Consider the following 14868-nt stretch of genomic DNA (forward strand, 5'->3'; position numbering starts at 1 on the left):
ATTTGGGGTTAGTATAAGGGGGGGGGGGGGGGGTGGGGGGAAGGGTGGGAGGGCTTGTTTTCTAAAAAATTCTGTAAAAATAAAAATAAATAAATATTTTAAAAAAAGATCTGATGTGTGAGAATATCCAAATCCAATCGGCACACAATCAGAAATTGAAAAAAAGACTTTGCTAACAATACTGTAAAATGGCATCTAATGACCAATAACCAGTTATCCACTGGGTTTTTGTCAAGACAGTTACATTTTATTATTGCTTGGCCTAAACATAAATAAAATAACTGAGTGGGAAGGAACTGCATTCCCTTGGGAGGAGAGAATATTAGCACTTGACATAAAGATAGCATTGAATAGAGTGAGGTATCATAGAGCCCAGCTCTCGTCTCCGGAGGCTCCGGCGCGGGCTGCGTGGACGTCGGAAGCCCGCAGGCCCCTGGATGGGGGCCGACATCGGGAGCACCGGCAGCGGCAGCGTCTTCGCCCGCCCCGAATCGCGGGGCTTGGGTCGGCCCGCCGCGGACCTTTCACCACCCGGCGCGGCCTGAAATAGGCCGCGGGATTTTCTCCGCCGGTGGGGGCTTCAATGTCGGGAGCCCCGACCGCCCCGACGTGGCAACTCCAACAGCCTGACCGCGGGAGAAGACGGCAGGGAAGAGAAAAAGACATTCTGGCCTTCCATCACAGTGAGGAGGGACTGGAGGAGACTCACTGTGATGGATGTTTCTTTTTTTTTGTTTGGTGTTAGTTTATGATTGTATGTGTTATTGCATCTTTATTGATTATTCTTATTGGTCTTATTGTTGAACTGCGGGTAATGTTTCATTTCACTACACATTTATGTGTATGTGACAAATAAACGACTATTGACTATTGAGCTCAATTTGAATTCAATGGAAATCTGGGCAAAGACTCTTCATAGGCTTGAATCAGGCAGAACACAAATGAAGATTGTTGTGGTTGTTGATAGGCAAGCAGTTCAGTCCCAGGACATCATTACAATTGTTCTTCATGGTCATGCCCAAAGCATAACCATCAGCATTGCTTCACTGCTGACAACTGGAGAACTCTTTCAATATGCAAAGCACGAAAGAAGCAGCAGTGTCCACATGGAGTAAGACCTGGATAGCATTTAGTCTCAGTCAGGTGACTATCCAGTAATATTCAGACACACAAGTGCCACACTTCTAACAAAACCAGCACAATCAAGATTGCATGGGGTCATCAATGATGAGAATCTTAAATGAACTGGCTGCATATTTTTTGTTTTGGCTCCATGCACTCACATTGTGTATTTTTTATTTGTCTCTAAATAACTTTATTAAAACATCACAAAATGAAATCTTCCTCAGTGTCCTAGATTACTCGAGCCCCCCCCCCCCCCCCCACAGTACCCTTTGGTCACAGAAGTCCTCTAATTAATCATTCTCTGCAGAATTCGCAGCCTCCATCAGGTTGCCACAAGAGCACGCTGGAGGCTGTATATTCCGTAGAGAACGATTCACAACCCAACTCCCATAACTTTTACCATCTCCAAGGCACGTAAAGAATGTGATGTTATACTTCCCACATGCCTGGATGATTGCAATTCCAACAACAATCAAGTAGCTCCATACAATCCAGGCTTATGCAACCTACTTAAATGGCAACTTATCCTCTTGTTAAAATATTCACTTCCTCCACTACTGATATACTCGAACTTCAGTATAAGTTGCACTGCAGCAAACCTTTGAAGGCTTGTTGTAAGTCACCTCCGAATCCTGGGACAACAACTGCATGGCAACACCATCAAGTCTCCAAGTCACATACCATCTTGAACTATGTCATTATTCCTCCAGCACCTTGGAATTTAAGTAAAAAAGCCTTCTCAACCAAAAGCATACCAGTTCAATAAATATCTCAAACAACTTCACAGGCAATGAGATGATTCATTGGAGCGCTCTCCAACCACTGATATTCCATTAATATTTTATTTTACAAAGGATTTATGCAGATTCCTTATTCATCAATCACTTCAATTGTAGGGCTATCTACAGTTAAATGACCATTATTTTTTGCCAGCGATGATGAGTTGAAGACTCCATTGCTACAAGTATTCAATAATGATAAGACAACTATTCATCGCTTTGGGGAATTCTGTTGACCTATTAGGCTCCTATTTTACAACAGTGTTATTTTTTTGCCCACCTTTCACTGTTGAATTGTTAGGCACCAAGTTTTCACCTTGCATGGTAAAATACACCAAGGTTCAGGGCAGGATGCAGTGTAGGATAACTCTGTCTGAAGAAGGGTCTCGACCCGAAACGTCACCCATTCCTTCTCTCCCGAGATGCTGCCTGACCTGCTGAGTTACTCCAGCATTTTGTGAATAAATCGATTTGTACCAGCATCTGCAGTTATTTTCTTATAGGATAACTAGTATAACTTATTCAATATATACCTAAAGAATTCTGGTTATTTTAGAAACAGGAAAGCCTAACAAGGTTACTATAAAAATGTTGTACTAATTAACATAATAGGTACATTGTATGGTTAGGAAAGAACTGCAAATGCTGGTTTAAATCGAAGATAGACACAAAATGCTGGAGTAACTCAGCGGGACAGGCAGCATCTCTGGAGAGAAGGAATGGATAACGATTCGGGTCGAGACCCTTCTTCGGACATTGTATGATTAAGATGTTATTTCACGAAAATAAGAATTTGAGGCTGATAGGCTATGCTTACAAACTCTAATCGCAAGGCAATAGGTCAAGACCATTAGATTTTACATTGCCTTGCTTAGCACTTTCAGGAAAAAAATTCTATGAGCTACAGATCTCTAAACTGCAAACTTTAAAGCATACTTTTACATGGTAAAATATTCCCAGAAAAGTCCCTAAACACAATTGATAACATTGCACTCAACTACATACTCACCACGCACGGGCTTCATTCATTCAACTTAGCTAAAATAAACTCGCTGCCGCTGATATGATCTAAATGACTGATTCTTGAATTGTCAAATCAAAGTTTTACATTTGCACTCCTGCGCTTTGATGAAGCATCCATACAAAAATACAATTGAACTCCATTAAGTGGATCTCATTGAAACCTACTGAATGATAAAAGCCTCAGATAGAGTGGATGTGGAGATCATGTTTCCAGTAATGGGAGAGTCCAGGACAAGAGGGCACAGCCTCCGAATAAAGGGGCATGCAATCCAGGCTTATGGAAATGAGGCATCTTGGTCTACACGGACGAGTTGAGCCGAAGTGCCCTTTTCCATGTTGTATGACCCCATATCAATGCACCACCACAGAAAACTCAGCAAGTCGTGGGGAGAATATGCAAAAACCACAAACAGCACCCAAGATCAAACCCACGTTCTTAGAGGTGTAAGGCAGTAGCACTCATTGTTGTGCTGCTGTACTACTACCTTCTTGCCCAATTATTCCCTGTTCCTTACTATATCATTATTACCAGGCAAGGGCCCAATCAGCTATGGTCACTTTATACACCTGTAGAAGCTCTTACTGCTTGCTTTTACATTTCTTACTAGTTTAATTTCAATCTATTATATGGATATTATAGGGATATGGATAATATACAGCCAGACGAGTTTATAACCAGTCGATTATTGCCTCATAAATCAGTAGATATATTGCTGGCTGAATGGCCGTTCCTTGGTGTAGTATTCTACGTTCCATTTTCTCCATGTTACAATCTTTTTCACTGCAAAGTCTGTTAAGCTATAGTCTCACCATTGCGTAAGGTGTTACAGAAAACCAAATGGCTTTTCATTCATTATCTTAGATTTCAGATTCTATCTGAGCTTTCCAATCAATATAAATCAACTCTTCAGAATCACAGGGTTCAAAAAAACAATTAATTCCAGGTTCATTTTGTGCAATGCAGCTAGAAGATAAACAACACTTGCACTAAGTAACATTGTGGTTAAAAAAAGATACTGAGGATTAAGAATTCTTAAGTTCCATAATTTGTGATTTAAAATAACAAAAATATAGCGCAAGGTTCTATAGATTATTCTTAAAAGGCCATCTTTTCATCTTGTGCTTGAGGGAAAGCATATACGTCAAAGACTAATGACTCATTACACATGCAGATAACCAAATCCCCCCTGAACTTTTATTAGGGTTTTATATTTCGTGTAATATTAGAAATGTGGGTTAATATTACCATTACCCAAAGCCAGTCTGACATTATAATAAAGCCAAGTTTTAGATTATTAATGACCATTCAGAAACTTCTCACATAGATGCAGGGGCTTAAAAAGGTGATAACTTGGGGCCTCATTAAAAACAACTCAAATTTCAATCTGACATTTCCTTTGTGCAGTGATGAGGTTATGGTAATTGAGCAGTTACAGTGTGTTGTAGTTCACCACGTACTTTTTGTTTCCTTTTTCTGTTTTTATACATCTTTTAATTAGTATCTAGAAAAATCAGCTGTGATTAACCAGCCAATGGAAGCATCTTGAGGGCAGTCAGTATATGGTGGAGCAGGTGCTGAACATCCTGATGCGTGTGAAGGTAGACAAATCTCTTGGGCCTGATCAGATATATCTGAGTTCACTGTGGGAACTCTGCTAGAGAAGAAATTGCAGGTGCCCTGGCTGAGAGATACGAGTTAGCATTAAATACAGGTGAGCTGCCGGAAGACTGTGCGAAAAGCCAAGCACAATCATAAAAACTGCAAAGAATTGACTTGGTGAGATTGGAAAAATTGAAACAGAAAAGGCAAAATTTGTAACATATTAATCTGTGGCATATATTTTAAAGCACTGTGGCACTTTGACATCTTTGATATTCTTAAGTTTTGATTTTGTTAAAACATTTCCATACTCCATTCCCTTTAACTTAACCTGGCAACAGACAATAGACAATAGGTGCAGGAATGCCAGCATCACCATTCAATGTCATCATGGCTGATCATTCTCAATCAATACCACGTTCCTGCCTTCTCCCCATACCCCCTGACTCCGCTATCCTTAAGAGCTCTATCTAGCTCGGTAGCGCAGCGGTAGAGTTGCTGCTTTACAGCGAATGCAGCGCCGGAGACTCAGGTTCGATCCTGACTACGGATGCTGCACTGTAAGGAGTTTGTACGTTCTCCCCGTGACCTGCGTGGGTTTTCTCCGAGATCTTCGGTTTCCTCCCACACTCCAAAGACGTACAGGTATGTAGGTTAATTGACTGGGTAAATGTAAAAATTGTCCCTAGTGGGTGTAGGATAGTGTTAATGTACGGGGATCGCTGGGCGGCGTGGACTTGGTGGGCCGAAAAGGCCTGTTTCCGGCTGTATATATATGATATGATATGATATGAAGACAGGAGGGTGGCAAATGTTATGCCTCTTTTTAAGGGCTGCAAGGAAAAGCCTGGAAACTGTAGGCCAGTGAAACTAACATCTGAGGTCAGAAAGTTAGAGTATTCCGAGGACCAAATCAATCTCCACCACCACACACTCTACACTGACAAACTGCATCACTGAAATAAAATCTTGGCTTCAATCAAATTTCCTCAAACTCAACTGCAACAAATCTGAAATCATCATCATTGGTCCAAAAACGCTCACCAAATCCACCCAAAACTTCATCCTCAATATTGATGGTCTCCCAGTATTCACCTCCCCTCACATCCGGAATCTTGGAATCATCTTTGATCAAACCCTCTCCTTCGACAAACACATCAAACACATCACAAAGACAACTTTCTTCCACCTCAAAAACATTGCCCGTCTCCGTCCATCCCTCTCCTCCACAGCTGCAGAAACCCTCATCCACGCCTTCATCACCTCCCGTCTGGACTACTGCAACAGCCTCCTCTATGGCGCACCCTCAAAAATTATCAGTAAACTTCAATACATTCAAAACTCCGCTGCCCGTCTACTCACCCACACCCCGATCCGTGACCATATCACCCCCGTCCTTTACAAACTCCACTGGCTCCCCATCCCCCAGAGAATCCAGTACAAAATCCTCCTCATGACCTACAAAGCCCTCCATAACCTGGCCCCATCCTACCTGACTGACCTCCTCCACAGGCACACTCCCACCTGCACCCTCCGCTCTGCTGCTGCCAATCTCCTATCCCCCCCCCATCCTGATCCTGGGGGGGACAGGGCTTTCTCCATCGCTGCTCCCACCCTATGGAACTCACTACCCCAAACCGTCAGAGACTCCTCCTCACTCACCACATTGAAAACATCACTGAAGTCTCACCTGTTCAGTACTGCCTTCAACCACTGAAGGTCACCTCACCTTCTGTCTCCTTTCTCTGTTCGTTTACTTATTTATCTATTTATTCACTTCCCTATGTTCTTTAAATCCCTGTAAAGCGTCTTTGAGTGTATGAAAAGCGCTATATAAATGTAATACATTATTATTATTATTATTATAAGATAGACATGCATTTAGATAGACGAGAGCTCATTAGGGATCGTCAGCGTGGTTTTGTACATGGGAGATCATGTCTCACAAATCTGATTGAGTCTTTTGAAGATATAACCAAAAAGGTTGATTAGGGCAGAGCTGTAGATGTTATCTATAAGGATTTCGGCTAGGTATTTGAAAAGGTTCCACGTTAGGCTACTTTGGAAGGTCAGATCGCATGGGATCCAAAGAGAGAATAGGCTCTCAAAGAGAGAAAATTGGCTTCATGGAAGCAAGCAGAGGGTGATGGTGGAAAGTTGTTTTTCGGGATGGAGGCCTGTGAATAGCAGTGTGCCTCAAAGATCGGTGCAGGACACATTGTTGTTTGTGTTTTAAATCAACGATTTGGATGAGAACACACAGGAATGATTAGTAAGTTTGCAGATGACACTAAAGTGGATGGCATTGTAGATAGCGAAGATACTTATCAAAGGTTACTGCAGGACACAGATCGTTTAGGCAAGTGGGCAGAGGAATGGTTAATGGAGTTGAATGCAGATACACATGAGGTGTTGCATTTTGGTAAGTCTAACCAGAGCAGGACCCTCACAGTAAATGGCAGGGCTCTGAGCAGAGCGATCTATGAGTGCAGGGACATAATTCCTTGAAATTGGCGTCACAGGTAGATAAGTTGGTCAAGGCGACTTTTAGCACATTGGCCTTTATCAGTCAGGGTATTGAGTATATAAATTGGGATGTTATATTACTGCATTGGTGAGGCCACAGTTGGAGTACTGTGTTCGGTTTAGGTCACCCTGTTATAGGAAGGATGTTTATATGCTGGAAAGAGCATAGGGAAGATTTACGAGGATGTTCCCAGGACTCGAGGGCCTGAGATGCAAGGGATAGGTTGGGCAGGCTAGGACGGTACTCATTGGAGCGAGGAGGATGAGAGGAGATCTTGTAGAGTACAGGTGCTCCCGGCTTACGATGCTTTGACTTGCGATATTTCGAGTTTGCGATGGTGCAAACTGCAGCAACCTGTAGCGAGCCGCAGCTCGCTTCCGGCCACGTGATCAGGTGTATTAAATGCATTTCGTCTTACAATATTCTCGTTTTTTTTATGGGTTTCTTGGAACGGAACCCCATCATAAGCTGAGGAACACCTGTATAAAATCATGAGGGGAATACGTGATGATGCAAAGAGTCTTGCACCCAGAGTAGGAATCAAGAACCAGAGGACATTGGTTTAAGATGAGAGGGAAAAGGAATCTGAGGGGCAACTTTTTCACTCAGAGAGCGGTGGGTATATGGAATGAGCTGCAGGAGACAGAAACTAAAACAAGGTTTAAAAGATATTTGGACAGACACAATGATAGGTGAGCTTTAGAGGGATACTAGACCAAGTGGACCCGTTGGGCCCAAACCTCTCCTGCATTGGTGCAGCACCCTCTCCTTCCCCCCTCCTCTTCCCCTCTCCCCCCCTTCCACCCTCCTCCCCACTCCCTTGCCCCCTCTCCCTCCACTCCCCTCGATCCCCCCTCCCTTCTCCCCTCCCCTTCCTCCTTCCCCTCCCCCCCTACTCATCCCCCTCAACCCCCCTTATCTTCCCTCCCCCCCCCCTCCCTCGAAGCCCCTCCCTCACTTGGAAATAGATGTAAACTTTAAAATGTGAATAACTTTAAATATATAACACCGATTTCAATAAAACCTCTTCCATTAGCACCAAAGGGACGACGGTGAGTAAGGTGGGCCTAAAATTGTTGCGCTATCGTGTACCGTTTTGGCTGTAGTTCAGGAACAAACAAACGAGAGTTTTAGTATATAGATGTGGCAATCACAGGCAGGTGGGACCCGTGTAAATGGGGCACCTTGGTTGGCATGGGTAAGCTGAGCCAATGGGCGTGTTTCGTGCTGTATGACTCTATAATACTCCCTCTCAGCTAGAACTACTACCCAGGTTTATTCAGTCTCTCAGTCCACATCCTATCAAACATTCTCATTGTTATCTCTACTCTATTTCACTACTCTGCATCTTAAAACATGTTTAATTTCAGAGGAACCTGACCTCAAACTACAATTGTTTCCCCCTCTGCAGACGATGCCTAATTTGCTACGTATTCCAGCACTTCGAAACCGTACAAGGAACATCAATAGTAATGCAACATTTTAATAATCAATACCCATCATAAGAAATTATGGTTTACTGCATTATACAAAAATATATCTAAAAATTGTAATTAGTTTATTCTGACAAAGAAAGAGAGCAGCTAGTGAAATATTGCACCATGAAATAAACTCACTTGTGTTAAGGATATCTTGGTGAGAAATTAGATCATCCAAGGTCTGCGGCCGGTACTTTTCCACCCTGGAACAGATTGGAATTACATTGATATTGCTTTCAAATAAGCAAAAATGATTTTGCTGTGGTCATGATTCTAGAGAATAGTTATTCAGGAATACAGGCATGCAGTTATTTCAAAAACAAGTGCTTGTGCATTTAGCAAAATGTTACTATAAATAGTAAGGCATGTCTAAAAGAGTTTGCAAAATGCCAATGAAAGGCTCCACAAGATCACAAATATTTAAAATTATTTTCAGTTTTGAGCGATTATTTGAAAATTACTTCAATTTTATCATTTTATGTTAGTGCTGCTGATATAATTTATTCAAATAGTTTTTTTTGTCTACAGCCACAAGAGATGGGGGAGTTACTAAAAAGTGAGTATTTCTCATGTTTTTACTGAGAAAACCATGAAAGGCAAGAGATTGAGCCATGTGAGTTGTGACATCTTAGACCATATATGAATTACCAAAAGAGAATGTATTCATGATTTTAAAGTGCATTCAGGAGGATTAAGGGCCTGTCCCAGTTAGGCGATTTTAAGGTGACTGCCGGCGACTAGGCTGTCGCCAAACGTTCGCCGGGGTGTCGCGGGCATGATCGTGAGGAGTCTTCAATGAATCGTAGCGGATCTCAGCGCATCACGGAAAAATTTACCTGCTAGAAATTTCTTGGCGACAGCTGGCTTGTCGCCAGGTATCATAGCTTATTGCGGGCACTGTCGCATGCTGTCCCCAGTTTTGCTAGGTTGTCGCCGGTACTGAGGATGGATGAATTTCATTGTCGACTACCAGCATCAACCGGAGACAGGTACCTGGATCAGGAGAAGACAAGGTCCGACAGGAACTGTCAAAACCCGTTTTGACAGCTGACAGAAGTGCAGCTGCAACAGCCAGGTGTGGAATGGGGGCGGAGACCGCGATGTTGTCAAAGGTGGGTGGACACTTGAACAAACCGACAGCAAGGTCTGGCCAGTGAAACTTTTAGGCATATTTTGTAATCGTTTGAAGTGTCCGTGTTTAAAAAAAGATTTTGGCATGTAGTTATCCGTCTTTCATAGGAATATAGTTTGTTGTAATAAAGTTGATTTTGGTGATTTAAAAAAAAAAATCTGAATTTATTGTGTTTTTAAGTACTTTATCATGGCATTTCATTCAACAATTCTAGTCTCATTCATTTTGACCAATGAAATAAAACGCTGACACAGGCACTGCACTATGAGAACTCTTTTCATTCATTTATTTTGATCAATGAAGCAAACACATACACAAGCATTTCACTACATTTAAAGGCAAACGCTCACACAAAGACAGACACTACTAACACAAAGACAAACGGAGTTACTGCGATGCTGTTAAGAGGGGTATGGACACCTGATGATAAGGACAGAATGGTCTGGCCAGACCATTACCACGTCACTGGCGCCTCCGTGCCTGACACCTGTGGTCGAAACCCTCCACTGCAAAGCAGCTGCAACAGGCAGGTGTGGAATGGGGGCGGAGACTGCGATGCTGTCAAAGGTGGGCGGACACCTGAACCTGACTGCAGCAGGTTACAAGGAATCAGATCTCCCAACAGTGGGAGGAAGAGTGGCTGTGGGATTTTCAGCGGGACTGGATAAGTAAAAGATGTTTATCCTGGGGAGGCTGATACAAAGACAGTGGGGACAACGGTATTGGCAGTCAGATTCTCGCTGTCTTTCGGAAAAGTCCTGGACGTCACGTTAAAACCAGATTCCAAGTCTCCCATGGGAACGCATTGGTTCTGCTGGAGGTTCACTGAAAAACGCTTGTGGCAGATGCATTTAGAAGCACGTAATACTAAAATTAAGAAAAGGCATTTGAAGATACCAGAAGATAATTTTGTTTAACCAATTTATTTACCGTCAGGACATTTGACAGGTAGATTGGAGGCAACAGTTTGACGTTCAGGTAAGCGTGGGAATTTCACGATGTTTCCGAAGACGTTGTAATCTCTTAGCCAGGTGATAGTTTCACAAAAAAAGTAACTTGTATCGACCTGGCTCGGCATTGTCGTGGTCATTGTCGTAGACATTGTTGTAGGGTAAAAAAAAATTGGGGATCTGCTATGACTTTGACAGTCGCCTTAAATATCGTGGAACTGGGACAGGAGGGCCTGATCAAGTGCATTCTCAGACCTTGTGGGAAGTTAAAGAAGAAATTACAGAGGCCCTTACAGAGATATTTGACTAAATTATTATAATTCATAACTAGTCAGACTTGTCCCTTGCATAAATGTAATCACATCAAAATTTATAACAAAGCTCATTCACTCATCATGCTCGTTCGTGTTCACTAAACACTTCACTGACTTCTCGTTGCAGAAACTGTAACAGAAATCTTAAATTGTTGCCTTTCATTCCCAACCGAGCAAAGTCATGTGTAATCCAACTGCATTTTTAGAATTGAGGGCAAGTTTCGAAAGCTCGTGGTATTATTAATTAGAAACTAAAAACTATAATTATTTCCAAAGACTTTTCGAAGAAAAGCCCAGAGGCAAAAGAGTTGTCATCATCACGAAGTTCCGAAAACCCATTCCTAAACTAGTGCGAAGGTATTTATTCACAAAATGCTGGAGTAACTCAGCAGGTCAGGCAGTATCTCAGGAGAGAAGGAATGGGTGACGTTTCGGGTCTTCAGACCCATTCCTTCTCTCCTGAGATGTTGCCTGACCTGCTGAGTTACTCCAGCATTTTGTGAATAAATACCTTCGATTTGTACCAGCATCTGCATTTATTTCTTATACTTCCTAAACTATAAGTTCTACGATTTAATTTACATTGATGATGTCACTTTCAGATATTCATGTGGGAAGTTAGTTGCCGAGGTGCAATTCGAGTACACAGTGGGCGAAAGTTAAACACCACCAAGGACTACAGGATGCGAATCTTCACAGTGTACCTGGATAAAATGAAGACTTTCACTCCTATCTCAGGGGTTAACAGTGCAGTCCGACAAAGTGTTTCGGCGGTGCGAACGGCGCCACAACATAAAACTGTGTAGGAAGGAACTGAACTGCAGATGTTGGTTTACATCGAATAGAGACACAAGAGATTGGAGTAACTCAGCGGGACAGGCAGCATCTGTGGAGAGAAGGAATGGGTGACGTTTTGGGTCGAGACCTTTCTTCTTCAGAGACACTGCCTGTCCAGCTGAGTTACTGCAGCATTTTGTGTCTGTCTACAACATAAAACTGTCTGAACTAACGGATGCAAATAACAATGATTTTGAACTTTGAACTTGAGATTCAAACTTCAAACTCCAGAACTTTGACTTGAGATTCTGCTGCGAGTTGCTGACCACTTTTAAGTCTAAAATAATGCTACGAAGGATTTGCAAAAATGTAAGAGTTACGGCGTGTTATAGAGGGACGGGCCCCCGGCTCATGCACATTTGCCTCTGCTCGCTAGTACATCACGCAGAGGCCGCGGGTAAGCTGCATGTCCCACAGCAGTTCGGGGCACGCTCCCCGGTCCCAACCCCGACATGCCTCTGCCCATAAGCACATCACGCACGGATCCCGGTTGAGTTGCAGAGCTGCTTCATGTTCCACCGCGGCCCTGGACTGGTCCTGGTCCTGGTCCCGCCCCCCGGCTCCGAGCGGGCTGTCCGCTCTGCAGCTGGCGGGCGGGCGGGCGCGCGGACATTCCGTTTGCATTCAAATCTGGCGCGCGCGCCCCCCCCGCCCGCTCCCTCCTTCAGCGTCCCCGGGACTCGCGCTAGCTCCCGCAGCTGCTCCGGCGCCATCATTGCGGCCGTTCCACCGCCTCCCTTGAGCCGCTCTCCCTTCCCCGCTTCTCTTACCAGGGCAGGTTCCGGCTCCTCAACTCTTTCGCAGCCGCCATAGTGACAACGGGAGAGCGCAGTTTGGCGCCAGCCACCGGCGTGGAGCCGCAGCTCTCGCGAGTTTGGAGACCAAGTTTGTGCCTGTGTTTGGAGAGACTCCACATGGAGATGAAGAGCCACCCGGTCCTCCCGCACAGAGGAGAATGTGCAATGATGCAGAAACCGCTGAAAACCCCGAGCAGACCAGGCACTATCAGTCAGGAGATAAAGGAAGTTTTGGATCACGGACCTGTCAACGAAGGAACGTTACAGTACTTTGAAATTTGTGATCAAAAGCTAAAGGGAGACACTGAAAATGATTAACAATGTGAAATAAACTTCTAGATGAGTGAACTTGTTTTATGTCCCATTATACATCACTCCAGCCTTCTGTCTCCCTCATTGTTTAGCCTCCGTTTAGATGCTTTTGTTCAACACCTTTCAATGACTCTCCGTATTGGCATGTTCCATATGCTCACAACTCTGGATGAGGAAGCTTAATTGAAATTTGAATATCTTGGTCCTTTTGATGAAACAAAAAGGATACCACTATGTTGCCTTAGTGTTTCAAAACATTGAATTTTAACAAGCGCATACATCTGGGGCTCTACTATTTAAGGTACAGACAAACTAAAGTATAACCAAAAAGAACCAAGTGTCATCAAAACATCTCAACTAGCTTAGAATTTTATGATCGATATTCTAGTACTCTGTACCCTGCAATGCATTCTGACCAAAGAAAACATCAAGCCAACCAGCGGACCAAATGGGCATGGACAGGTTTACAAAAGGGTGATGAACACTCAGAGTAAGTCCCTTCGTCCCACAGCAGTCATGGCCTCCAGATAAGGAGAAAGTGATGTTTGGATCTTTTTAGATGGATTAATTTTGTTCTGTTATTTATTTTGTCTGGAGAATATTAACAGTGGCTAGATACACATGTTCTTGCTGAGAGTTTGCAACAAATATTAAAAACAAATCAAAAACTGGCCACTATCAAAATTGTTGAATACTTTGGGACAGCTCTAGGGATCTTATCGAAAAGTATAAGATTATTAAGGGGTTGGACATGTTAGAGGCAGGAAACATGTTCCCAATGTTTGGGGAGTCCAGAACAAGGGGCCGCAGTTTAAGAATAAGGGGTAGGCCATTTAGAACGGAGATGAGGAAAAACTTTTGCAGTCAGAGAGTTGTGAATCTGTGGAATTCTCTGCCTCAGAAGGCAGTGGAGGCCAATTCTCTGCATTCAAGAGAGAGCTAGATAGAGCTCTTAAGGATAGCGGAGTCAGGGGGTATGGGGAGAAGGCAGGAACGGGGTACTGATTGAGAATGATCAGCCATGATCACATTGAATGGCTCGAAGGGCCGAATGGCCTACTCCTGCACCTATTGTCTATTGTCTAATATACATGGAAATGCCAACTCATTACTTGGGCTTGTTCCTCAGTCCATAGATAAAGTTAACTTTACTCATATATTGGTTGAAAACAGTCATAATCCTTACATTTTGTATGCCATTTATCTTGGTCAATTTATCCAGGAAATGTAAATACATTGTGAAGCATAATGTACTACATTCTCACTGACCTTTCTTCAATATATCAAAGTTCCAAGACCACTAGTACCAGGAAGGAGAGGAATTTGAAAATTATATAATCTCCAAATTCCCCCCAAGTCGCAAACCACTACTTGCTGCAGCTTAACGGGCCAATTAATGCAATAACACACAGATACAAATATAATATTCAATAATACAATACATTAATGACTGTGATTCTAAGTAAGTAGTAATACTAGGTAACCATAAGAGTTCAAAAACAAAGTAACGACAAGCGAATACACAGTCCATAGAATATTATAGTTGCTAAGGTAGTTGGTGGAGCCTGATGGAAGCTGGTGGAGCCTGATGGAAGCTCTTCTTGAATCTGCTGGTCACGATTCCCAGGCTCTTGTTCTTTCTTCCCAATTCTTAATCAGGACTGGGCAAACAAGCTAAACCTATTTTTTAAAACAGATTTGATGGAAGGGCCCCTGCCCCTGCTCCCCGACAGACTCTCACGTCTGCAGAACTATGTCTCAGACGTGGTAGCGAGCAACACAGGGGCCCTAACAGGGGATGGTCCTCTCCCTTCCTGTTCAACATCTACACCTTGGACTTCAGAGGTGAATGTGCATTTTACCAAGGAGTACAAGTGCCTTGGAGTTTACCTGGACAGTAAACTGCACAGGTCCAGGAATGCTGAGGAACTGTATAGGAAGGGACAGGGCCATCTGTACTTTCTGAGGAGGCTCCCTTCTTTCTACGTTTGCAC

The 14868-nt window shown here is 43.3% G+C and overlaps 1 protein-coding gene across 2 annotated transcripts in view; it reads right to left on the bottom strand.

Annotated features, from left to right (window-relative positions):
- The window catches only part of rfc5 (replication factor C (activator 1) 5), a 42831-nt gene extending 30193 nt beyond the window's left edge, over positions 1-12638 (bottom strand). Inside the window, exons 1-2 of one of the 2 annotated variants that reach the window (XM_078421755.1) lie at positions 12536-12638; positions 8671-8735 (exon numbers count right to left, since the gene is read on the bottom strand). In XM_078421755.1, the coding sequence (XP_078277881.1) occupies positions 8671-8735; positions 12536-12576 (106 nt within the window). In that variant the 5' untranslated portion in view covers positions 12577-12638. Of the gene's footprint in view, positions 1-8670; positions 8736-9368; positions 9471-12535 lie in introns of those variants that run through there. The other variant, XM_078421756.1, reaches the window with a different exon arrangement.
- Between the last annotated feature and the right edge of the window lie 2230 nt (positions 12639-14868).

This window comes from Rhinoraja longicauda, chromosome 25, assembly GCF_053455715.1.
Source record: "Rhinoraja longicauda isolate Sanriku21f chromosome 25, sRhiLon1.1, whole genome shotgun sequence".
In the NCBI taxonomy this organism is placed as follows: Eukaryota; Metazoa; Chordata; class Chondrichthyes; order Rajiformes; family Arhynchobatidae; genus Rhinoraja; species Rhinoraja longicauda.